Genomic DNA, 27,098 nt, shown 5'->3' on the forward strand with positions numbered 1-27,098 from the left:
TCAGCCCATTATGTTGTTCCAAGCTAATTTCAGTTAGTTAAATGGCCAACTAAACTAATCCTTTCTATCTAAACAATGTTAAAGTTCCAAGTAATGTTTTTATTAAAGTACATATGTGAAAATACACAAATGTCACCATATACAAACCTGAAATTCATTGTCTTCTGGGCATAGTTAGTAAATCCAATAATCATATAGAATCTATGAAAGACCATGCCAACAGGGCAGACAACCAGTGTGCAAAAGACATCAAACTGCAAATACAAAAAGAAAGAAAATAATAAATAAGCAATAAATATCAAGAACATGAGATGAAGAGTCCTTGAAAGTGAGTCCATAGCTTGTGGGAACAGTTCAGTTTTGGGGTGAGTGAAGTTATCCCCTCTGGTTCAAGAGACTGAAGGTTAAGGGGTAACAACTGTTCCTGAACCCGGTGGTGTAAGTCCTGAGGCTCCTTACCTTATTCCTGATGGCAGAAGTGAGAAGACAGTATGACCTGGGTGGTGGGGGTTCCTGAGGATGGCTGCTGCTTTCCTGTGAAATGCTCTGTGTAGATGTGCTCAGTGGTGGAGACCATGATGGACTGGGTCATTCCACTATTTTTGTAGGATTTCCCATTCAAGGGCATTGGTGTTTCCATACCAGGCTGTGATGCAGCAGCCAATCAGTATAGTCTCCACCACACATCTGTAGAAGTTTGTCAGAGTTTTGGATGTCATGCTGAATCTTCGCAAACTCCTAAGTAGATGTGCTGCCATATTTTCTTTGTAATTGCATTTATGTACTAGACCCAGGACAGATCCTCCAAAATAATAAAACCTAGGAAGTTAAAGTAGCTAACCCACTCCACTTCTGATCCTTCGGTGAGGACTGGCTCATGGGCCTCAGGTTTCCTCCAACCAAAGTCAATAATCAGCTCCTTGGTCTTACTGACATTGAGTTGGAGGTTGTTGTTGTGGCACTATTTAGTCAGATTTTCATTCTCCTTCCTATACGCTGATTCATTACCACCTTTAATTAAATGCTCAAACTATTTTCTTCTGTCTACAAAATGACCATATTTTTCCATTTCCTGCACAATCATGTGCCTGAGAGCCTCTTGAATTCCTCTATTGTATTTGCCTCCATGACCAGCACCCGTAGCACTGCATTCCAGGCACCCACCACTCTCTGTGTAAAAGAAACTTGGCAACACATCTCCTTGAAACTTATCCCCTCTCACCTTAAATGCATGCCCTCTGGCATTAGACAGTTAGGGTCATAGAAGCAGAGTAATACAGCACAGAAGTGGACCCTTTGGCCCAACTGATCCACACCAACCCAGCATCATTCCTGGGTTGTCACAGTTGCCCACGCTGTGCCCTAATCCTCCAAGCCCCTAGTCTCTGTGTCATCCAAATACCTCGTAAGTGTTGCAATTGTACCCAACTTGACCACTTTCTCAGGCAGCTCATTCTCACTGACCTTTGTGTAAAGAAGGTGTCTCAACTCTCTTTTACATCTCTCCCCTCTTATCTTGTATCTGTGCCCTCTAATCTTGGACTCCCCAGCCCTGGGGAAAGGACAATGACCATCCACCTGATCCACATCCCTCATGATTTTGTAAACTTTTTTGAAGTCACCCCTAATTCTCCTACATGCCAAAGAAAAAAGATCCAGTGTGGCAAGCTCTCCCTATAGCTCAGACCCTCTAGTCCAGATAACATTCTTGTAAATCTCTCTTTCACCCCTCTCCCACTGTTTTTCTTGTAACAGGAAGATGAACACTCTTCCCTCGCCATCCGAAGGTAGAGCGTTCCTATGAAACGGTTCGTAAGCCGAAATGTCGTAAAGCGAAGAAGCAATCACCATTTATTTATATGGGAAAATTTTGTGAGCGTTCGCAGACCCAAAAATAACCTACCAAGTCATGCCAAATAACACATAAAACCTAAAATAACAGTAACATATAGTAAAAGCAGGAATGATATGATAAATACACAGCCTATATAAAGTAGAAATACTTCTCTACAACGATTGCCTGCACAGATCTCCATAGCGAAAATCTCATGCAAGCGCTCTCGGCAGAAAATCTCATGCAAGCGCTGTTGGCATAAACACGCTCTCCAGTGACCTTTAAACTATGAAGCTGCCAAATCTACCAAATAACATGTAAAAATACACGGCCTATATAAAGTAGAAATAATGTATGTACAGTGTAGTATCATTTACCGGAATTGGGAAAACAGCACCGAGCACACTGATGATGGTGTGTTAGACTGACTTGTCACAGGCTGGGTGGTGCAGTGGCCCCCACCCTCCGGGCCGCCGACCCGATACATTGCCATGAAGAACGCAGCGGTAGCCGGGAGGCACACAGCACATCGTTAAGAAAAAAGCCGAAATAAACATGCTAATTAATTAGGTGCTGCCCAGCACGTAAATGTTGGTGCAGATCAGAGGCGATTGCCGATTGCATCGCCTCTGATCTGGGCCGATAATTACGTGCTAGCCGGCACCTAATTAATTAGCATGTTTATTTCGGCTTTTTTCTTAAAGATGTGCTGTGTGCCTCCCGGCTACCGCTGCGTACTTCGCGAATCGGTACAGTATCTGTCCGGGGCCCGGGTGTTGGGGTAGTGGGACACGGGGGTGTCATCTCATCGTCGATCAGGGCAGGCAGCTCATCTTCTCCTATGACTGCCCGCCTCGATGTCGAAGGTCGAGGTCTGCTGTGGCTGATGTGGAAGGCTTGCTTGACTGCTGAGCCTTGTGCATTTTTCTATCATACAGTTGTTTGTAAGCACTCAAACCATCCTGCAAATATCCCCTAAACCTACGTATCCTTTCAAAATTAAAGTCGTACTTTATCATTGCAGCGAAAATCTCACGCAGTTGCTTCACGCTCATTTCGCTACTGCATTCTGTTTCAATTGTTATCCTTTCCTCTTCCAATTGCATCAGTTCTTCATCTATCAGTTCTTGGTCATGGGATGCCAAAACCTCTTCAACATCATCTTCGTCAACTTCCACAAGCCAAACTCGCTTTGTCCTTGCTTTGTTCACCATGATCGAAAAGCTTAATTATGTCTAGTTTTATGCTGAGTGTAACACCCTTACTCTTTCAGGCTTTTCCGACACCTTAGAACTCATCTTGCTAACGGCTGCTCAATGCAACGTGTTAAAGCAATGCCGTTCCAAATCTGGGGGAGAGTGGCTGCTCGGGGCGCGCGATGCCTTTTATCGCGCGCTGCCTTTCTTCGTAACAGTGAAGACACCTTCTGAAAGCGAAAACAGGGTACTAATGTAGGTCTTTCGTAACAGTGAGGTTTCGTAAAGTGAACGTTCGAAAAGCGGGGGACACCTGTATATGTAATAACCAGTCTGCACAAAAATCTTGTGCTGTGCAATTTTTTGCCCAGTGACAACAAAATGTTCACACCGAATTTTATATTTAGTGGGATTCAATTTAACAACTATCAAAACACTGTAAATAAAAACTTTGATCTCCCGTTCATATATGGATATCCCATATCAAATATGGATTTGATCATTTTTGCTCCCGTTCATCTGCACTCTCACAAAACATGCGTAGCAGGCTGTAGCAGGTAATGAAGGATTTTCCCACTGGAGCTTTTGTACACCACCCATATGTGATTTGTTTGCTAAGTGATGCTTTAAAAAGTTAAGTTTCCAAATATCACTCCACTTCTTTCCACTTGTGAATTCTCCAGCAACTTCTGCACCACAACAATACACACAGGTAACACCAGTTTCTGTATTTTACATAGATATTTCTCATAGCTGCACGTTCCTGACCTCATGGGCTTTCAGTGTAGCAGTTTCTGCTGTTTCATTAAGCCATTCCACTTTAAATGAACTAGCAGACCTTTTGCACTTCATGCCCTTTGCTTCTTTGGAATTCGATATAGTGAATCAATAATTTCTTCAATAAAAACAGAATAAATAAGCCATTTCTAAAATCTGCAGGCAAATCATTGCAAATTCGACGTTGTCAACACTGTTCGAATCAGAAACCAGAAAAGGAAATGTGATTGCATATGATCATGAAATGTACTTAACATGCTAACGAGAAAGAGGGTGACAACCTTTTGTGCGCAGTTTAACTTCCTTTGTGTGCTAGTAGCAAGAAATGTCTGCACACACCCACACACACACCTTAGAGGGAAAACTGGTGATGAAAGCTATATGTAAAACTCAAAGTGCAGCTCTCCAACAACTTAGATAACTGCAATATAATGTTCCTACTCCTAATCTTGATGTTCTGACTGGTAAAAACAGGCATGTTAAATATCTTCACCACTCTGTCTACTAGCATGACCACTTTCAGCAAATTGTACACGTGCTCCCTGGTCTCTCTGTTCCACAAAACTCGTCAATATCCTGCCATTCGCTGTTTAAGTCTTGCACTGGTTTGAATGTCTACAATGCATTACCTCACAAGTATCTAAGTTGAAATCCATTTGCCATTCCTCAATCCATGTCCCTAACTTATCACGGTCTCTTTGCAATTCATTGTAACCAGCTTCACTCTCAACAAGACGCCCTAATTTAGATTCAGATTTGCCAATCATGCCATGTACATTTATATTGCTCCACATATCATCAAACCAATTGTGAATCCACCTCACTAACTCCCCAGAATCCCATACAATCTAATCTTCCACATCAGCCTGCCATGTGGGACCTTGTCAAAGACTTTACTGAGGTCCCTGTCGACACCACCCACTGCTCCTCCTTCATCTAGCTCCTTAATTATCTCTTCAAAAAAATTCCAAAAATGTCAGTCATGACCTCTAATGCACAAAAACATGCTGACTATTCTTGATCAAGCCTTGACTATCTAAGTGATGATAAATCTTTTCTCTCTAAATTCCATCCAGTAACCTCACTGCAATTGAGGTCAGTTTCACCAGCTTGTAGTTCCTTAGCCTGTCCTGACATTTTCCTAAAAATGAAGTAAATATCTCCATAAGGGCCTCTGCAATTTCTTTCCTGGCAATTGCCTCATTTCATCACTGGGAAGAAGACAGTGCTGTCTTTTCTCTCTATGCCTCTAATACTCATATAAACCTCTATCAGATCTCTCCTCAGCTTCTGCCACTCCAGAGAAAACAACTCAAGTTCGTTCAACCATCCCTCTTATCCAAACAGCATCCTGGTAAAACTCTTTTGCACCATTTCCAAAGCCTTGACATTCTTTCTACACTGTGGCAACCAGAACTAAATGCCATACTCTAGATGTGGAGTAAATGGGGTTTTATAAAACACCAACAAAACTTCCTGACCCCAAACTCAATTCTTCAACTAATAAAGGCAAGCATGGCATATACCTTTTTTTCTTACCACCCTGTCAACCTCTGTAGCCACTTACAGAGAATTATGGACATGGACCCCAAGATCCCTCTGTACATCAACACTGTTAAGGGTCATGCCATTAACAGTCTGCTGTTTCTTGACACTTGATCTCTCAAAGAGATATCATATTTATATTTAGCCAGGTTAAACTCCATCTGCCATTTCTCTGCCCACATCTGCAAATTATTTATATTCTGCTGAATCATTTGGCAGTCTGCTATGCTATCCACAATACCACCAATATTGCCTGCAAACTTACTAACCCACTCATCTATGTTTTCATCTGTACAGATCACAAACAGCAGAAATCCCAGTATGGACCCTTGTGGAACATCCCTAGTTACAGACCTCCAGGCAGAATAAAGGCCATCAACCACATGTTTGTCTAAATGCTCATAAATTCTATCGCTAAGAATTATCTCCGGAAGCTTCCCTGCCATTGTTATGAAACTCACTGGTCTAAGATTTCCAGTAATTATCTCATTTTCCTTCTTAAATGATGGAACAATATTACCTACTTGTCAGTCCTCCAAGACCTCACATATGGCTAGAAAGCACACAAAGATATTGGTCAAGGGTCCAGCAATCTCATCTCTTGACTCTCTTAATAACCTGGAGTATATCCCATCAGGCCCTAGAAACTTAACCAGCTTAATGTCCTTCAAGACACCCAACACTATCTCTTTCTCTATCTCAAAATGCCCTAAATAATAAGCATGCTCCACAGTGATCTCCCTATCCCCCATGTCCTTTTCCTTGGTAAATACTGATGCAAAGTATTCACTTAAGACCTTATGCACATTCTGTGCTTCCAAGTATGTTTTCTCCTATACCCTTGAGTGGTACAATCTACTCTCTAGTTATACTTTTTATCCTGGTGTGGTGTATGTTCAGAATAACTTGGATTTCTCATTAATCCTACTTACCAAGGACTTTTCATGGACTTTCTGAATCTCCTAATTCCCTTCTTGAGTTCTTTTCTGGCTTCTCTATAATATTCAAGAGTTCTGTTTGATTTTAGCTTTCTGAGCTGTACATGCACATTCTTTATCTTCTTAACTAAATGCACCACCTTTCTTGACATTTGGGGTTCTTCTACCTTGCCATCCTTGTCCTTCCTTCCCACTGGAACATTTTGTGCAGTTGGTCTTTCAATACTGTCCACATGTCAAATGTAGGTTTGCCCAAAAACAATAACTAGGTTTCTTTGTACATCAACACTTCCCATTCTAACACAATTGAAGTAATACGTTGGTTTTGTTTTTTCAACTCGTGGATAATTTCACACATATCTATATTACTCTACTTTTGCAGGGATCTTACTCAGACTTAATTTTTCACATTAAAGCCTTGTTGCATATTACCGCCAACTCACAATCCCACCTAGCTTAATGTCACTGGCAAACTTCAAAATGTTGCATTCTGTTCCTTTATTCAAATAATCAATGTGTATATTGTATAGCACTAACCTTTGTGGTACTGCACTAGTTATAATTTACTACTCAAAAATACCATTTATTCCTATTATAACATGCACTTTAATTTAAATGCCTTTTTTTTTAATGTGGGACTTCATTTGAGGATTTCTGAAACTCCAAGTACATCCACAGCACCTAGTTTTCTGTCATCTTATTTTACATGTTACATTCTCAAAAAATACTTCTGGAGAATGATAACCAACTTACCAATTCAAGAGAATTAACTTCATATGCAGTACAGGGAGACACATAAGATGATGCTACTGGGATGAGTATTTACAATTAAAAGCTACTGTTAAGCAGCCATTGCTGCTGTGCTGTATGTCAGGTTTCTCAATCTATTTGATTCATTTTGTCAGAACAGTTTATTTTAATTCAGTCGTTAAACCCGCCTAAATATAATTTCAGTTATCTGACTTTCCTGAAGTGGAAGTGGATACTTAAAGTACAAATATAAGCAGGGCTCAGTGACGTGTCATCTTTTGCTAGTTTTCTTTAAAGTTGATAATTAACAGGAATCTTAGTGTCCCCTTAGTAGATCATTGGAAAGATGGACCAAAATCAGTATATATTAAAAAAAATACTGGAGGGTGAAGGGTCTCAGCCCAAAAAGTCCACTGTTTACTCATTTCTATAGAGGCTGCCTAGCCTGCTGAGTTCCTCCAGTGTTTTGTGTGTATTGCTTTGACTTCCAGTGTCTTCAGATTTCCTTGTTAAAATACTGGAGATTCTTAGCATGTCAAGAAGCATCTGTGAAGAGAATAGATAGAGTTGATCTTTCAGATTACTGACATAACATCAGAAGTGAAAAAATTAAAAAACAAAAAAGTTTTAATGCCAGTGAAAGTGTTTCCCAAACTGTTTTAGCCCAACATCCCCCTAAAGCAATTTCATACTTGCCAATGCCCCTCTTAGGCACAATATACTTTCCAGCATCCTCATAGTGTAAAAACATGTCTACCATATGTTAACATGAGAAAAATGATTCAGCTTTAAATTTTATTTGTCTTTAAACCAAGCTTACACAGTACCTGTGCACTGTACAACAACTTCGATATCAATGTGATCCTTGAGCTTGACGGTTTTTATCAAGAGTTGAAGTATCTGGTTCAAGCTGTGACAGCAAAAGCCTTAAGTCCCCATGTGTAACAATGTCCACGCAGTTTCTGTTTTTGTGAGTATGTGGTTCACTGTACTGAAGCCTCTTTCAACAAGGTAGGAGGATGGAAATGCAATGAAGAGCAGTTTGGCTCTTCTCCAAAGACCAGGAAACTTTGTATGACAGTGTAGCCACATACCACAAAAAGCAATATTTTTGAAAAGCATTTTTGCTTCATCATTCTGAATTTCGATAATTTATTTGCTGTTTCCTCTTGCTGTTCTTTCACCTTGCAAAAAAATGGGTTAATTACCCAGTCCGGAATTTCCAGATCATTCAACTCCTTGAATTGATTCTGAAAATCCTTCTTCAGTGACTGCAGCTGTAAGCAGTACCCTTGCAAATCACCGTTTGTGAAAGGGAGTGCCATACTGTCTAAGCAGGGAAACTGTGAGAACATTCTCCCAATGTTTTGCTTATATATTTCCAATTCACTGATAAAAGTGGACAATGCACTTTTTGCCTGGATTAAATTGAAATTCTCATCCTTTAGTTTCATATTTAGAATGTTCATTTTGTCGTACAGTAATGTCACATCTCCATGTAGGGGTTCAATCTTGTTCCCAAGCTCTTGTCAATTTTGAGCAAAAATTCAACCACAGTGTCAAAAAGATCAAAGCAATATTTTAAACAGCACCCTTTTGACAGCAAACACACTTCAGTGTGAAGAAGCAAGTGTTTAAACTCTTCATCGTTATCTTGGCATAACTGGCAAAATATTCTGCTATTTAATGGATGAGTTTTAATTTTGTTGATTGCAGATATTATAAGAGTCATGCTTGAAAAAAAGTTGCTGGCTAAGGTGTTTGGCTGTGAGATGTTGATGATGAATTACACAATAGATTGCAAATGGACTTGGAACTCTTCATAAATGCCACCAAACCAACATGGCAACCTGTCATATATGGTACTCCATCTGTTGCACAAGAAACCATGTTCTGAATCGGAATACTTTTATCCTCAATATACATTTTGAGCTCATTGTAGATTGATTCTCTGTTGATATTTGTTTTTAACTTTTTACAAAAGAGAATTTCTTCATAAATTTCCATTTTTGATAAACCATACATATGCCATTAGCAATGCCTTGTTGTCTTGCACAGTTGACTCATCCAGTTGTATCCCAAATTCTGGTTTTTGTAGCTCTGTGCATAGTTGATACTCAATGTCTTCACTCATTTCGTCAATATGACAAGCTACAAAGTTATTACTCACAGGAATTGATTTTAAAATACTGGTATCCATTTTGAGAACAGTGGTGAGCACTTCTGATACAGCAGGCATTATTAATCTTTCACTAATTGTGTGAGTTTTCCACAGTTTGCCATCATTTTGGAAATGTTATAAGAAACATGAGACCACTATCAAGGCCATTTTTACCTTTCTTGGCAAATGACTGGAATGTGTAACACTTTTCAAATGCTTCATTCATTTTCTAGAACTGTGTATTACCATAAGTAGCCTTTTCAGGGTGGCTTTTATGGAAGTGTTCCTGCAATCTTGATGGTTACGTGGCTTCATTAGACAGTACAGTATTACAAATAAGACACATGAGGCTTCGGTGATCTGAGGGGAATGTAATAAAACCATACTCCAGGTATGTAACATTGTATTTATGCTCTTTCTGTACTTTCAGTTTCTTAGCAGGATTAGAATTCAAGGCTTCACTGTCTTCAGACTCACAGATCATGCTGTACATATTTATCAATCATTAACAGGGCTAAATTAAAATTTTAAAAAACACAAACTGGGAATGTTTATTGGATGGTGATGACGGCAGTGAGTTGACCTGGATGGAACGATGGTAGCACACAAAGGAAGGGGGAGGTGAAGATGAAGATGATCACAAAGCGAAAATTACACTGACAAGGATTCAGATTGGAATCTAAATATTAGTCGGGATAAAGCTGGTGTTTGGCAAGCTACCTTTATACTATTCCAGTTAGCATGATAAACCAATCACCTAGGTCTCATAATCCCCAAAGGTGGTTCTTGACCGCATGTATGAAACCGAAGTCACCTTGAACACCTCAAGAAGAATCCTCGGGGTTGGCAGATTCACCGATTGGCTCTATTTCATCATTTAGTTCCAGCCAGCACGACCTGTTTTCTGTAGATCTCTAGAGAAAGCTGAGAGGGTGTACTGGACTTACCAACTGTTAAATTGCATGAACTCATTCCGTGCCGTGAGTCAAGGGGAACTGTTGGGCACCCTGGATGCTAACTTATACATCCCCGATAATGTCTGTTTGGTTGGTAAGGTCGGATGAGATTGTCGCGTTTCAGATGCATTGTGATGAGGGCTAACCACATACAGAGCTATGGTTCTTCCTGAGTTCCTGTGCTTCATCCTTTTTTTTGGAAATGTCTGCTCTATTAATGGTTGGTCAAGTCTCGTGCCTCAAGTTAGGGTGCCACTTACCCCCCCAAGAATCTTAAATGCCCCCAATGACTTCTTTTTCCCCCTAACGCCCGACGTGTAACCACCCTCTTTGCGGGGGGGGGTGGTACTGCCTCCACTGGTGTAGAGGAACAGACAGAACAAAAGAGAAGGCTGTGATGTTGTGATACATTTGCTTTCACTGTTCAGAATTGTTTATCTAATATCTGAAATGTAGAATTTTGCTTACAGCATGTTAGCATGTCACAAACACAATATAAGAAACATTATATACAGCACAAGCGATAAGTAATTCAAGATTTAAAAGATCTAAAGCTATCAAGCATTCTAGAGGTCAGCATGACCAGTTCTGAGTGGTTGTTCAAGTTGCTCTGCTGTGAAATTAGCTTGGAGGTTTGGTCCAACTTGAATTTCAATGGACAAATGCATTATTGTATGATGCCCAGTTTTATTCACTGAAAAAGTTATTTGATCTTAGCCAGGACATTCCTCTAACAATGAAATTAAACCAGTATAAAAAGACATGGATGGAAATCAATCTGTTTGGTGTTAGGAGCAGGAGAAAGTTGTGATATTTTTATATAGGCATCCGTTAGTCTCATGAGACCATGGATTTTCACCTTGGAAGGTTTCCAGAGCGCAGGCCTGGGCAAGGTTGTATGGAAGACCAGCAGTTGCCCATGCTGCAGGTCTCCCCTCTCCATGCCACCGATATTGGCCAAGGGAAGGGCATTACGACCTATACAGCTTGGCACCAGTGTCGTTGCAGAGCAATGTGTGGTTAAGTGCCTTGCTCAAGGACACACAAGCTGCCTCAGCCAAGGCTCAAGCTAGCGACCTTCAGATCACTAGATAAACGCCTTAACCACTTGGCCATGTGCCAATACTAAGTTGTGACATAATGTTATGGATTGAAACAACTTATTATGGTTGGTAAATTTTGTACTGGATGGTGTAGAGCTTCTTGAGATTTATTGGAGCTGCTTTCTTCCAGTTACTTGTGTGTTGGAGCAGTATTCATCCAGGCAAGTAGAAAGTATTCCATCATAGTTCTGACTTTGCTTTGTAGATGGGGTATCAAGAAGAGCTTCAGTCACCACAGGATACCTAGCCTCCCATCAGCTTCAGTTGTCACAGCATTTTTATGACTTGTCAAATTGAACTCCTGGTGCTGAGACCCCCAAGAAACTGTTTGATGGGGAGTGGAGTTGGGGGGGGGGTGTGGTCAGAGTTAGTTAATGGCATCAAATGTCAGGGGAGGTAGTTAGACTCATGTTTTTGATTTTAACATGTGATTCAACACAATTCTGAAGCATTTAATCCCACCCCTTATTATAATCCAATCACATATTACTGGAAAAAAAATTACTCAATTATTTCTTTTATTAAAGCCAGATAGGGAGCAAAGAACAAAATTTCCATCTTTTGTTTGTACTTTCATTACCTTTCTAATTATATCCCATTCCTGAATATCAATGTTCCTTTGCAGAGCAATTTCTTTTCATTCCATCACTGCAAATATGAAGCAGTCCCAGTATCTCGATGACTTATGAAAAACATTCTCCTACCTTAATCATTCCACCCATTTCCAAGTTATCCTCAGCTTCATCTGCTTGAACATCCTCTGTCTGCGAATCATCATTAAGCTCAGAGTCCAGAGATGATCCAGCACCACTCCCATGTTTCAGTTTCTTTATGGCTTGCAGAGCATATGGAGTCAAGTGTGTCTCTTTGTTATAGGTGCGAGTAAATGCAGCTTTTACCTAACAGAGGTTGAGGAGAAACAGAAATGAAGAACTTCGAGTAACCTAAACCAAGAATTAAAGTTTCCACAGGCCTTTATATCTACCATAGCATATTCAACATATACATTTTCTTCAATGTGGAACAGGCTAATTCAATCCCACTAAAAATAGATATGGTAAATATATTCTACTGAAATAGTTATGGATTACCTTTGGGTCTAGTTTGGAGAATGGATCAGGCCAATATCCCAGCTACTAATCTCCATGATACAATCCACATTCTCCTTCAGCACTTAAACGCCTTAACCACTTGGCCATGTGCCAATACTAAGTTGTGACATAATGTTATGGATTGAAACAACTTATTATGGTTGGTAAATTTTGTACTGGATGGTGTAGAGCTTCTTGAGATTTATTGGAGCTGCTTTCTTCCAGTTACTTGTGTGTTGGAGCAGTATTCATCCAGGCAAGTAGAAAGTATTCCATCATAGTTCTGACTTTGCTTTGTAGATGGGGTATCAAGAAGAGCTTCAGTCACCACAGGATACCTAGCCTCCCATCAGCTTCAGTTGTCACAGCAGTACGTTATTTGGTTCAATATCCAATGGTGGCTTGTGATTTATATATTTGTTTATTCCAAGCTCTCACATCAGTACTATTTATACTGATTTAACAGGACACATGCTAGCGAGCAGGCAGTAAACTTGGATTACTTCCTTATCTGCGGGTTGTGCTGGTGCAACCCCTCTCACTTCAAATGTTCAGGAGGCTGTTGAAACCACGGATGCGTATCCGTGGTTTCAACAGCCTCCTGAACATTTGAAGTGAGAGGGGTTGCACCAGCACAACCCGCAGATAAGGAAGTAATCCAAGTTTACTGCCTGCTCGCTAGCATGTGTCCTGTTAAATCAGTATAAATAGTACTGATGTGAGAGCTTGGAATAAACAAATATATAAATCACAAGCCACCATTGGATATTGAACCAAATAACGTACTGCTTGAAGCTGTATATTTGCACAACTTAAATTCCCATCCATAGATGCTGCCTGACCTGCTGAGCTCCTCCAGGACATTTTGTGTATTGCTTTAAATTTCCAGCATCTGCAGTACCTCTTATATCGAAGATTTACAGCTCTACTGCAAAGTCTTTTCGAGGTATGCCTACCCTAAAGAAGCTTAAATCTTCTCTTCAATGGGAGTTCAGTGAGACCCTCTCTCATTGTACCCCCAATGTGATTTCTGCTGCTCTCTGACTCTTTGACCACGTGCTCACTCAGACTTGCCTCTCCTATCAGACTCCTTCTTTGCCAGCCCTTTATCTCTTTCACCAATCAACTTTCCAGTTCTTTATTTTAACCCATCTCCCTCTCCTAGTTTCACCTATCACCTGCCACCTTGTACTTCTTCCTCCCCTCCCCTACCTTCTTATTCTGACTTCTTCCCCCTTCCTTTCTAGTTCTAATGAAGGGTCTCGGCCCAAAACGTCAACTGTTTATTCCCATCAGTAGATGCTGCCTGACCTGCTGACCTCCTCCAGCATTTTGTGGGTATCATTATAAATGCACATCGTTTTTCAGAGAGGGTCCTAGTTATTTGATTAACTTTTTGTCAATTAACAAACTCATATATTCGTATTCCCCCTCGCATATATTCATCGCCCCATATACTATTGATCATTCATATATGTCACATGTTACTAGATCACATCCATCTGAGTTCTTGGTGAATACTTAATAAATGTGTAGAACTAAGTGCAAATTTCCCTCAACCTTTTTGTCTTGAATATCTATAGAGAAATTATCAAAATATTTGGCTGAATATCAGCTATTAGGCAGTGATACCAAATTCTTATGAAAGGACTCTAATTGGGAAATCAACATTAAGTTATCTCATTAAGCCTCATACACATCCACAAGCAATCTGTTTATGACCAAGCAACCTTCCTAAATCTATCTTTAAAAGCTAATCTTTTCCCAGATTAATCTCATATCAACAATTAGTTTAATTGTCTATTAATGAATTGTCAGACAATTTAGATGCACAGTTCTAATGAGAAAAGCACCTCACTTACTACTAATATGTGTTAATTAAGAATTTCTGAATCCTGAAATATTATTCAACATAAGCCAACAATAAAATTCCATGTAATAAACTACAGTGAAATTCCAGAATAAAACTTCTACAGAGTTCTGATGAAGGGTCTCGGCCGGAAATGTCAACTGTTTACTCTTTTCCATAGATGTTGCCTGGCCGACTGAGTTCCTTCAGCATTTTGTGTGTGTTGCTTTATTATTTCTTTACTGGAATTTAGTAAATTCAGTGCCTAATGTTACTTTGTACATTTACTTATGTACAGTACAATACAGTAAACTCCAGAGTTGAATGTTCTTCTTTTTAAAAAAATACATGTTTGCTGATGTGTGTTTCTACCATATTCCTACTTGTTATAGTTGGAAAGCATCATGTCCCTGCAGACTTTTACCCCTGTCGCATGCATTTGTATCATGACGACAATTTTCAAAAGTGTCCTTTCAGGTTACGGGGGACCCCTAGTGCTTTCATTTATGCATGGCAGTGCTCACAGCTCAAGTCAATTGTACCTTCCCAGAAATCCCATAGAGGTAATGGTAGACTTCTAAAGATCCTTGCAATTGTAAGGAAGACTATGACATTGTAACTCCTGGAAGTGCACACAGACGTAATGTAATTATTGTCCAATGCTTGAAATGTCAATCTGAAGAAATTCAATGGACACAAGAAACTGCAGATTATGGAATTTGGAGCAACATAAAAGATGCTTGAGGAACTCAGTTGGTCAAGCAACATCTGGTGGGAAATGAAGAGTGACATTTCAGAGAGAGAGTGCAGAGGAGATTTACAAGGATGTTGCCTGGATTAGAAGGCATACCTTATGAGAATAGGTTGAGTGTCCTTGGCCTTTTCTCCTTGGAGCGTTGGATGAGAGGTGACCTGATAGAGGTGTATAAGATGACGAGAGGCATTGATCGTGTGGATAGTCAGAGGCTTTTTCCCAGGGCTGCAATAGCTAACATAAGGGGGCATAGTTTTAAGGTGCTTGGAAATAGGTACCAAGGGGATGTCAGGGGTAAGTTTTTCACACAGAGAGTGGTGGATGTGTGGAACACACTGCCGGCAGCGGTGGTGGAAGCAGTTACAATAGGGTCTTTTAAGAGACTCTTAGATAGATACATGGAGCTTAGAAAAATAGAGGGCTATGCACTAGGGAAATTCTAGGCAGTTTCTAGAGTAGGTTACATGGTCGGCACAACATTGTGGGCTGAAGGGCCTGTAATGTGCCGTAGATTTCTATGTTCTACATTCTATGACCTCCATCTTCTGGTCTGAAAGATGAGAGTGAGATGGCCAGGATAAAAAAGTGACGAGAGGGTTGAGAAAAGAGCTAGCAAGCGATAGGTGGATCTAGGTGAGGGTGAGTGATTAGTTGATGGAAGAGAGGGGGGAAGAGATAGTGAAAGAGACTGGGAGGTGACAGTTAGATGCACCAAGGGCTATAGATGATGGAAACTGGTAGGAGAGGAAGATGGAGTACAGAACCAAGTAGGGTGATGGGAAAGACAAATGGGAACAGTGAAGGAAAGAGAATCAGCATAAGGAGTCGAGGCAGGTGGCATGAATAGAGGAAGGAAAAGTGGGTCTGGGTAGCTAGAGCAAATTGACTGTGTTTGCATCATTATGTGATGAAAGTCTGAAGAAGTAGAATTATCAAAGTAGAATTTTCATTCCATTTACGTTTTACTGCCTTGATAAGGAATCAATTACAGTGAATGGATCTGTATGTTGAAAAGGGCTAATCAGCTTTCAGCATTTCTGAAAGTCTGAAGGTTGGTGCTGAGTATTTTTTTTACAAGTATACACAATGCCTTACTTTTCCCAATTTTTGTATTCTGCTTGAGTTCTTGCTGTTCACCTGGCCTTCAGGATACTCATTCTTGATGTAATTACAATTACAAGCTGCAAGATGGCGCCGGTGAACCATGGCGACGTTCTGCAGACTATGTACAATACTAATAAATATATCTTTCGAATTACTGTCACTGTAATCTGCAGCATGTAATTTTCCTTTAAGCAGTGTACTTTTAAATCAACTTAATGATCTACAGATTTCATGATCTTCTGAAGTACTTGGCAGGCCAAGCAGGATCTGCATCTTTAAGCGGAGGAAGGTTCATCGCCATGGCCGGAAGCGGGGTGGGGGGGCTCCAAGCCAGGCTGAAACATAGAGGGATGAAGCTGGAGAATAAAATTGAGTACCTGAGGGCAAGATTGGTGTATTGGAGGGAAATGAGATAATGTTGTGTTCCATGTCTGAGCAGGACAAGGCTTTCTTCCAGCACGCCAATCATAATCATACCTGAAGGCTTCTCAATTTACAGAATAGACTGAACTGCTGATTCAGAAAAGGCAAAAGGTGGAGGTGTGTGTTTCATGATAAACTCTCAGTGATGCTCCAATGTAGCGGTTTTGTTGAACTCCTGCTCTCCTGATTTTGAACACCTAACAGTCAAATGCCATCCATTCTATTTACCTGGGGAGTTCTCCTCCATAATCCTGACCGCAGTTTACATACCACTTGCGGCCAACTGTAATCAAGCGCTTGAGCTACTGCATGATGCTACCTCCAAACAAGAAAAAGTCCATCCCAACACATATCAAATCATAATTGGGGACATCAACCAGGCTTGTTTGAAGAAAAACTCTGCCCAATTACCATCAGCATTACCAGTAGCACCAGTGGTACCAAAATATTAGACCACTGTTATACTAAGATAAGGAATACTTGCCCATCACATCTAGCTTTTCAAGGCAGCAGTCAAAGGAAACTGCGATATATTCCTTTTTCCCATGAACTTTTGCATAAGAGAGGTCCACAGAACTGAAAATATTTCATTCATCCTTGTGAAAGGGAGTAGCAAGTAGGGCAAACATGCTTCTTTATCAAGAAGGAACCCTTTGAGAACAGTTCAGAAAACTTTTAGGTAGTCATTGAAAAAAGTAAATTTGGTCCTAGAGTTTGGGTCCTGAACTGGGGGGAAACAGGTTTTGTTTGTATAAGACAGGTCCTGGGATAGTGCTGAGGGAGAAACAGCATCTCATATAGATATAGACATAGACATACTTTATTGATCCCGAGGGAAATTGAGTTTCATTACAGCTCCACCAACCAAGAACAGAGCATAAATATAGAAATACAAAAACCACAAACAATCAAACAACAATATGCAAACTATGCCAGATGGAAATAAGTCCAGAACCAGCCTATTGGCTCAGGGTGTCTGACCCTCCACAGGAGGAGCTGCAAAGTTCATGCATATGTGGAAGGCATTGAGAAGAGATAATAAGTGTTCAGAGTCAGTATGCTTAAATTAAGGCAAGATGCTAAATTTAGAGAACCCAGTCTAACAAATAATATTGAATGTCTGATCAGGGAAACAAAGGAAATGTATCACAAACACAAGAGATTCTGCAGATACCAGAAGTCTTGAGCAACACACACCAAATGCTGGAGAAACTCAGCAAGTCAGGCAGCATCTAAGGACACGAATACAAAATCAACCTTTCAGGGTGAGACCCTTCAATCAGGAGTGGAAAGGAAGAGGCCAGAAGTGTGGGGGAGGGAAAGAAGTACAAGCTAGATGGTCATAGGTGAAACTAGATGAGGGGGAAGGTAGGTGGGTGAGGAGGAGAATGAAGTAAGAAGCTGGGAGAGGATAAGTGGAAGAGGTAAAGGGCTGAAGAAGGAATCCAATAGGAGACGACAGTGTACAATGGAAGAAAGGGAAGGAGGAGGGGAACTTGAGAAAGTGATACACAGGTGAGGAGAAAAGAAAGGATGGGGGGGGTAACCAGAAAAGAGAAAAGGGGGAAAGAGGATTTATGTTCATTTGAGAAGGCAGAGTCTGAATAAGAAAAGTCAGCACAGTTTTGAAAAGGGAGGATCAGTAATAAAGATTGATGAAGGAAAGTTGGTATGTGTTGTCTATATGGACTTCAGTAAGGTATTTAACCAGGACCCATGTGGTAAGCTGGTCCAGAAGACTCAGGCACTTCTAATTGGAAATCTGTAATAAGTGGTGTACTCCAGGGGTTGATTCTCGGACCTTTGTTGTTTGTAATATATACAACCTTCTGCATTACTGACTCATAAAATGTCGTTTGATCTTCAGCTAAGTCACAATATGTTTTAGGCAAACATAATCTGCCTAAACTAATAACATACAAACAATTGTACTTCTCAGGTCATTATTGAGCACATTGTTTAATCATTCACAGTATAGGCTGGAAAAACTATGTGAGCCCTTGTACTTAATAACTGGTAGAACCTCCCTTAGCAGCAACAACCTCCGCCAAACGTTTCCTGTAGCTGCTAAACAGACTTGCACAATGGTGGGGAGGAATTCTAGACCATTTCTTCATATAAAACTGCTCAGTTCATCAATATTTCTTGGATACCTTGCATGAACAGCCCTCTTCAGGTCATGCCACAGCATCTCAATTGGGTTAAGGTCTGGACTCTGACCCTTTGAAAGATACACAGCATAACGTGATGGTCAGTGGTCATTTTCTTGTGAGCAGTCATGATTTATGCATATTTCAGCAATTCACAATTTCATTATTTAAGCCTTCACAACAAACCAAGTAATAATCAGGGCTATCTTCTTTTCCACATGGCTTGTACCTCTGGAGCATAAGTCCCAGCTACAAGAATGAGATCAATGCAATACTGCTACCAACAACAGGAGAGTGGACTATTGGTGTTCTCATCATAAGTGTAACTGCCCAGATCTTGTGGAGAAAAATTGCAGTACAGGTGGCCCCCGTCTTCCAAATGTTCGCTTTACGACACCTCGCTGTTACGAAAAAAGGCAGTGCGCGCCCAGACAGCCAAGCTCCTCCCCGGACCTGCATTCTAGTCGGCACTGCTTAAACACGTGCTTTATCTCGATTTATTTTGTGCATCCGTTAGCAAGATGAGTTCTAAGGTATCGGAAAAGCCTAAAAGAGCTCCTAAGGGTGTTACACTTAGCGTAAAACTAGACATAATTAAGTATTTTGATCATGGTGAACGAAGTAAGGACATTGTCCGCGCTTTGAACTTGTCTGCGTCCACCATTCGCACTATTTATATGCGGAGAGAAAGAATTTTGAAAGCTGCCAATGTTACTGTTGGTTCTGCTCGTAGCAAAGTGGTCTCTCTTAGTCGGCATCCAATAATGGATAAAATGGAAAGTCTATTGCTTGAGTGGATTGATGGGTGTACAAAGCGTGGTGTTCCATTAAGTTTTCTTGTACTTAAGGAGAAATCAGACAGTCTTTTTAATAAGCTGAAACAGAAAGCACTGGAAGATGGTGATGAAAGTGTTGCGAAAGTGGAATTTAAAGGTAGTCATGGGTGGTTTGATCAGTTTCTGAGGCAAGAGCAGTTTCATAGTTTAAGCAGTGGTCCCCGATACCGGGCCGCGAAGAATGCAGTGGTGCAGCGGTAGTTGGGACGCACCCAGCACATCTTTAAGAAAAAAGTCGAAATAAGCAAGCTAATTAATTAGGTGCCGCCCGGCACGTAAATGTCGGCCCAGATCAGAGGTGATTGCCGATTGCGTCAGGTGGTTATTCGTATAAGTGTTTAACTGTGATGAAACGGCAATTTATTGGAGTCTTCTGGATTCCGGTAAGTGAAACTACACTGTACATACATTATTTCTACTTTATATAGGCTGTGTATTTTTATGTGTTATTTGGTATGATTTGGCAGCTTCATAGCTTAAAGATTACTGGAGAGAGTGTTTCTGCCGAGAGCGCTTCCACGAGATTTTCGCTGCGCTAGACAGTGCTGCAGAAAAGTATTTCTACTTTATATAGGCTGTGTATTTATCATATAATTCCTGCTTTTACTGTAGGTTACTGTTATTTTAGGTTTTGTGTGTTATTTGGCATGATTTTGTAGGTTATTTTTTGGGTCTGGGAATGCTCAAAAATTTTTCCCATATTAATAAATAGTAATTGCTTATTCATTTTGCGACATTCCGGCTTACGAACCATTTCATAGGAACACTCTACCTTCGGATAGCGGGGGAAACCTGTATTTAGCAGACTGAGTCTCAAGATGCATTGTAGTTGTGTGCTGTGCAGACACCAGCTAAATGGAGAGAAGTTACTGATTGGAGCAAGAGGACATGAGGAAGGAAGCAACCTGACCAGTCCCCTTTCTGTTGTAACTGTCTGTGGTCAATTCATTAGACTGCAGTACTGATAAATATTGTCTCATTTCCCATCTATCCTATTTGTTTCTAACCATGGAGCAGCTTCTGGATTACAGAACAAAGGCTTGGATTTGCAGTTCTTGCATCTTCATATAAGTGGAGTCATCTATTGATAATACACATTTAACAGTTGAGATTACTTATCTGTATTCTTCAAATGCAAGGCCTTCTACTCAAACAATTAGTATCAACAGAAAAGATGTGTCAGGAAATGTAAAGGAGACTTGACCCGAACGCAGAGCAGTGGAGATGATCTAGTGATGAGTGGTAACTTTAAAAAGAAACTGCAAAATAACAAGCCACAAGGAGCCACAAAACAAGAGAGAACTGATACTTAACACGACAAGGTACAAGGCAACTGAAGGCTAGGAGCAACTGGTTGAGGATGGATGGTTTCTATGAGTGAGCAAGGGTTATGGATGAGAGCCGGGTATAAATAGGCTGCAGATGATGATTGGAAACGAGTGGCAGATGACTCCTGTTAGTTGGGTGGAGACTTGGAGGTACCTGCCTATGCTGATCTGACAGGAACCCCCTTCTCCTTACAGTCAGCCCCCAAAGGCCCAAGGCAATCCAGTAGAACTCCTAGCTGAGCGTTGAATCCAGTATGTAACATGACAACACCCAAGATCTGTCTTCAAGGCCGTATAGTAGACCAGGTGCTGCATACCCCATCCACAATGACATGAATCCATCAACCAGTGAACCATGTGCACTGGACCATCTTCCACCGTCCCTGGTTTCAGAGGTGTAGGCTCAGCTGGGATGAGTTGTCTTTGGGCAACATACTTGGGGCAGAACCACCTGGAAGGTAGGTATGATCCTGATGTACAGTGGCAGATGGAGACAGTAAGTGACTGGGTTGATGAGATGGGTAATCTTAAAGGGACCAAGGGACCTGGGTGAGAGCTTGCTGGAGTCAGTGTGCAGGTCCAGATCTCAGGTAGACAGCCAGATACGGTACCCAGGCTGGAGTAGTCTGGATCAGTGCTGACAGCTGTTGGTCTGTCGGCGGTAGGCACGGTTGCCAACTATTTTGGCCCTCTGTGCCCCCTTCCAAACATTCTGGCATTGGCGAAACAGGGCCCTGAAAGACGGAACCTCCATTGTTGGCTTCTCTGCAGGGAATAATGTCAGTTGGTAGCCATGAAGCACTTCAAAAGGTGACATACCTAGGGCAGAGGTGATATGTAGAATATGGAACAGTTCTGCCCGGGGCAAACACTTTTTTCATGTGGAAGGGTTAGAGGTGACAAAGCATCACAGTAACTTCTCCACTTGCTGAAGGGTGCTTTCTGATTGACCGTTAGTCTGTGGATGATAGCCAGAAGAAAAACTCACTGAGGTGTGGAGGAGGAAACAGAAGGCTCGCCAGAAGCAGGAGATGAATTGTGGACCCTGGTCCAATGCAATATCCTAAGCAAAACCAGGGAAGTGAACTATATGTTGGAGAACCTGGTCTGCAGTCTCAGCAACTGGTGGAAATTTGGAAAAAGCAATGAACTGGGTGGCCTTGGAGAACTGGTCCATTACTGTCATGATCACTTTGGAAAGTGGCAAAGCCTTGACAAAATCCATGGTGATGTGAGAGTGCAAGCATTAGGGGACCAGCAGGAACACAGAGGGCTGCTGGTTGACGGAACTGGATTGGGCATATTGAGGGCAGGCTGCAATGAACTGACATATATCTGTACTTCGTCTACCTTTTTGATATTAGCATGAACCAAATTCCTCAACTTGCCCTGTAAGCCCACTTCACAGAAAGTTCAAAGATTCAAAGGGTCATTTATTATCAAAGTATACAACTCTGAAGCTCTTCTTCTCCAGATGGCCATGAAAGCAAGAAAGAAAAGAGCGACAGCACGATTATCAACCTCCAAGATCCCCCTCCCTACACAAAAATTGAACAAAAATGGAACAGGCATATCGAACCCACAAATCCTCCTCCCCCACACACAACAAAATGAGAAAGATTGGGTGAAATACACAGAATATAAAACTATAAGACTGAAAAAAGTCCATAGTCCAAGTCCATATTCATAATGCAGAAAACCTGAGTAGCTTTCTCTGGCCACAGTGGTAGACTCTCCCCTCTCCGGCAGCAGATCGATCTCACTGCAATCAAAAGGCAGTCTCCCCTCTCCGGCAGCAGATCGATCCCATCAGCGATCAAAAGGTAGTCTCCCCTTTCCAGCAACAGATCGATCCCATCAGCGATCAAAAGGCAGGCTCCCCTCTCCGGCAGCAGATCGATCCTATGAGCGATCAAAAGGCAGTCTCCCCTCTCCGGCAGCAGAGCGATCTCACTGCAATCAAAAGGCAGTCTCCCCTCTCCGGCAGCAGATCGATCCCATCAGCGATCAAAAGGTAGTCTCCCCTTTCCAGCAACAGATCGATCCCATCAGCGATCAAAAGGCAGGCTCCCCTCTCCGGCAGCAGATCGATCCTATGAGTGATCAAAAGGCAGGCTCTCCCCTCTCCGGCAGCAGATCGATCCCATCAGCGATCAAAAGGTAGTCTCCCCTCTCCGGCAGCAGGTCGATCCCATCAGTGATCAAAAGGCAGTCTCCCCTCTCCGGCAGCAGATCGATCCCATCAGTGACCAAAAGGCAGTCTCCCCTCTCCAGCAGCAGAGCGATCTCACAGCAATCAAAAGGCAGTCTCCCCTCTCCGGCAGCAGATCGATCCCATCAGTGATCAAAAGGCAGGCTCTCCCCTCTCCGGCAGCAGATCGATCCCATCAGTGATCAAAAGGCAGGCTCTCCCCTCTCCGGCAGCAGATCGATCCCATCAGTGATCAAAAGGCAGTCTCCCCTCTCCGGCAGCAGATCGATCCCATCAGTGACCAAAAGGCAGTCTCCCCTCTCCAGCAGCAGAGCGATCTCACAGCAATCAAAAGGCAGTCTCCCCTCTCCGGCAGCAGATGGATCCCATCAGCGATCAAAAGGCAGGCTCTCCCTTCTCCGGCAGCAGATCGATCCCATCAGCGATCAAAAGGCAGTCTCCCCTCTCCAGCAGCAGATCGATCCCATCAGCGATCAACAGGTAGTCTCCCCTCTCCGGCAGCAGATCGATCCCATCAGTGATCAAAAGGCAGTCTCCCCTCTCCAGCAGCAGATCGATCCCATCAGTGACCAAAAGGCAGTCTCCCCTCTCCAGCAGCAGAGCGATCTCACAGCAATCAAAAGGCAGTCTCCCCTCTCCGGCAGCAGATCGATCCCATCAGTGATCAAAAGGCAGTCTCCCCTCTCCGGCAGCAGATGGATCCCATCAGCGATCAAAAGGCAGGCTCTCCCTTCTCCGGCAGCAGATCGATCCCATCAGCGATCAAAAGGCAGTCTCCCCTCTCCAGCAGCAGATCGATCCCATCAGCGATCAACAGGTAGTCTCCCCTCTCCGGCAGCAGATCGATCCCATCAGTGATCAAAAGGCAGTCTCCCCTCTCCAGCAGCAGATCGATCCCATCAGTGACCAAAAGGCAGTCTCCCCTCTCCGGCAGCAGATCGATCCCATCAGTGATCAAAAGGCAGTCTCCCCTCTCCGGCAGCAGATCGATCCCATCAGTGACCAAAAGGCAGTCTCCCCTATCCGGCAGCAGATCGATCCCATCAGCGATCAAAAGGTAGTCTCCCCTCTCCGGCAGCAGATCGATCCCATCAGTGATCAAAAGGCAGTCTCCCCTCTCCGGCAGCAGAGCGATCTCACAGCAATCAAAAGGCAGTCTCCCCTCTCCAGCAGCAGAGCGATCTCGCAGCAATCAAGAGGCAGGCAGCCAGCACTCACCCTCCACATTTACCACGATGCTTCAATCTCCTTCATTGCTTTAATCGGCGAACAATGGAAGTTTTAATCATCAAAATGGAGTCGAATATCAGCTTGCACCCCCATCCCACAGTCTCCTCGCCACGAGGTTCGCGCACGTTGCCTCTGCCTCCTGGAATCCCCTTGGAGACTGCAAAGTGCTAGAACACCCAAAAGATCTCCAAACTTCAAATCACAGTCTCCAGCAGTTCCAGAATCACAATCAAAATGAAAAACAGACATAAAAGAAGTGAAATAAATGGTTTCATGGTCAATCCAGAAGATGTCATCCGTGGGAGCATTGTACGCAGGTGCCATCTTGACTGGAAGTAATCCTATAGATAGCTCTACATCCTTTTCATAGCACCCCACCCCATTCCCCAATACTTAGTACAATTCATCTTAGCATTTATCATAAGTAAATAGGCCAATTACCTGGAACCAAACAAAATTAAGAAAGTAATGGAAATAAACCATATTGGACAAAAAAAATTAACAGAAACTAAGCAACCTAATAATTCGTAACACATCTGTGTACACAGCTGTTGTGCACCAATGAATCTTTATTACTGTATCCCTTTTCCTTCCTCTCCCATGTGACATGGCTTATGTAGCAGTAGGCTGATCAGGTATCTGCTCAGATGCTCAGAGCTGACATGCACCGCATTCGGAAGGCTGTGTAGCAACTGCAATAAACTGCTCCCTCAATGGACCTAGACATTTAAATCTAGACTTTTAAGTGATTTATACTAACAAGGACACTTTCTCTGGAATTGCATCTTTTGAAATTGTAGGATAAAATATCCTCTAGCTTTTCCTGATGGTTCACCATAACAGATTAAAAATGTAACCAAATGTTTTTGTTATTATTGTGTATTTAATATTTCAGTGTTATTTGAGTAATAATGTAGAAAAGTCCAAAGTGTTTCTCACCATAAACACTCATAAATGGCTTTATCACTATAATAGGCTTATTTTTGGACTAGTAACTGCAGCCCCACTCTCACAGAAAACTATGGACCAGCTGCTGCAGGGCTGCCCAACCACTCAAGTGTTATTTGGATGACATCATTGTTACCGGTAAGGATGACAAGGAACACCACCAAAATCTCAAGACAGTGTTAAAAAGATCAGAAGATTATGGGCTCAGAGCATAATACAAACAGTGTAAATTCTTTAAACCAAGCATCACTTCTCTGGTCATATTATTGATGCAAAATAATTTCAAAAGTGTGTTAATAAAATTCAACCAGAGGTGGATGCTCCAATACCAAAGGATATGCCACAGTTGCAGTCCCTTTTAGGATTTGTCAACCACTGTACAGGTTTCTGCCATACCTGGCTACTGCGCTCCACCCCTTGAGCTCATTACCACAGATCAGGAGGAAATGACAATCAACAAAGCAGTGTGAGGTGGCTTTCCAAAAGACAAAGGAAATAGTGATGTCAGACACTGTACTCACACATTATAATCCAGATCGCCTAGTGAAGCTGCCTGTGACCCCTTGCCTTATCGTATATGTGCAGTCATGTCTGATGTTATGAGCGATAGAAGTGAATGTCCCATAGCTTTTGCATCACGTTCCCTTACCACTGCATGAAAAAATTATGCACAGGCTGACAGAGAAGCCTTGAGTCTGGTTTGGGGTGTAAAACTTTTCAACCAGTACTTATATGGGAGAGAGTTTACCCTTCTTACTAATCATTAACCACTTGTGTCCATTTTCAATCCACAAAAGCATTTTCCAGCAGCACAAATACAGAGACGGGCTCTGTTTCTTGGAGATTACAAAATCAAATTCTAGAGGATGACTAGTCATGGAAATGCTGATGGGTTGTCCCATTTACACTTGGAAAAGAAATACCTGAAATGTTTACAAAAGCGGACACTCCTCTTGACATATTCTCCCTAAAGCAAATCAAAAGTCTTCCAGTTAGACACAAGACACTAGAATACTACAGCACAGTACAGGCCCTTCGGCCCTCGATGTTGTGCCTACCCATATATTCCTAAAAAAAAGTACTAAACCCACACTACCCCGTAACCTTCCATTTTTCTTTCATCCATGTGCCTGTCCAAGAGGCTCTTAAATACCCCTAATGTTTTAGCCTCCACCACCATCCCTGGCAAGTCATTCCAGGCACCCACAACCCTCTGTGTAAAAAACTTACCCCTGATGTCTCCCCTAAACTCCCCTCCCTTAACTTTGTACATATGCCCTCTGGTGTTTGCTATTCATGCCCTGGGAAACAGGTACTGGCTATCCATCCTATCTATGCCTCTCATAATCTTGTAGACCTCTATCAAGCCCCTTCTCATCCTTCTATGCTCCAAAGAGAAAAGTCCCAGGTCTGCTAACCTTGCCTCATAAGACTTGTTTTTCAATCCAGGCAACATCCTTGTAAATCTCCTCTGCAACCTCTCCATAGCTTCTGCATCCTTCCTATAATGAGGTGACCAGAACTGAACACAATACTCTAAGTGTGGTCTCACCAGAGATTTGTAGAGTTGCAACATGACCTCTCTACTCTGGAACTCAATCCCCCTATTAATGAAGCCTAGCATCCCATAGGCCTTCTTAACTATCCTATCAACCTGTGCAGCGACCTTGGGGGATGTATGGATTTGAACCCCAAGGTCCCTCTGTTCATCCACACTCTTAAATAACTGACCATTAACCCTGTACTCAGCCTTCTGGTTTGTCCTTCCAAAATGTATCACCTCACACTTATCCGGATTGAACTCCATCTGCCACTTTTCTGCCCAACTCTGTATCCTGTCTATATCCTCTTGTAACCCTGGATAATCTACAGCTCCATCCACAACTCCTCCAAACTTACTCACCCATCTTTCT

General features: G+C 42.1%; 1 protein-coding gene across 1 annotated transcript in view; it reads right to left on the reverse strand.

Annotated features, from left to right (window-relative positions):
* Nucleotides 1-6,804: 6,804 nt before the first annotated feature.
* Nucleotides 6,805-27,098, reverse strand: part of LOC134343442 (replication factor C subunit 1-like) — a 41,907-nt gene continuing 21,613 nt past the window's right edge. The window contains exons 2-3 of the mRNA XM_063042145.1: nt 11,965-12,159; nt 6,805-7,586 (exon numbers count right to left, since the gene is read on the reverse strand). Of these exons, the coding sequence (XP_062898215.1) occupies nt 7,458-7,586; nt 11,965-12,159 (324 nt within the window). The 3' untranslated portion in view covers nt 6,805-7,457. The remainder of the gene's footprint in view (nt 7,587-11,964; nt 12,160-27,098) is intronic.

Source organism: Mobula hypostoma, chromosome 3 (assembly GCF_963921235.1).
Source record: "Mobula hypostoma chromosome 3, sMobHyp1.1, whole genome shotgun sequence".
Classification (NCBI taxonomy): Eukaryota; Metazoa; Chordata; class Chondrichthyes; order Myliobatiformes; family Myliobatidae; genus Mobula; species Mobula hypostoma.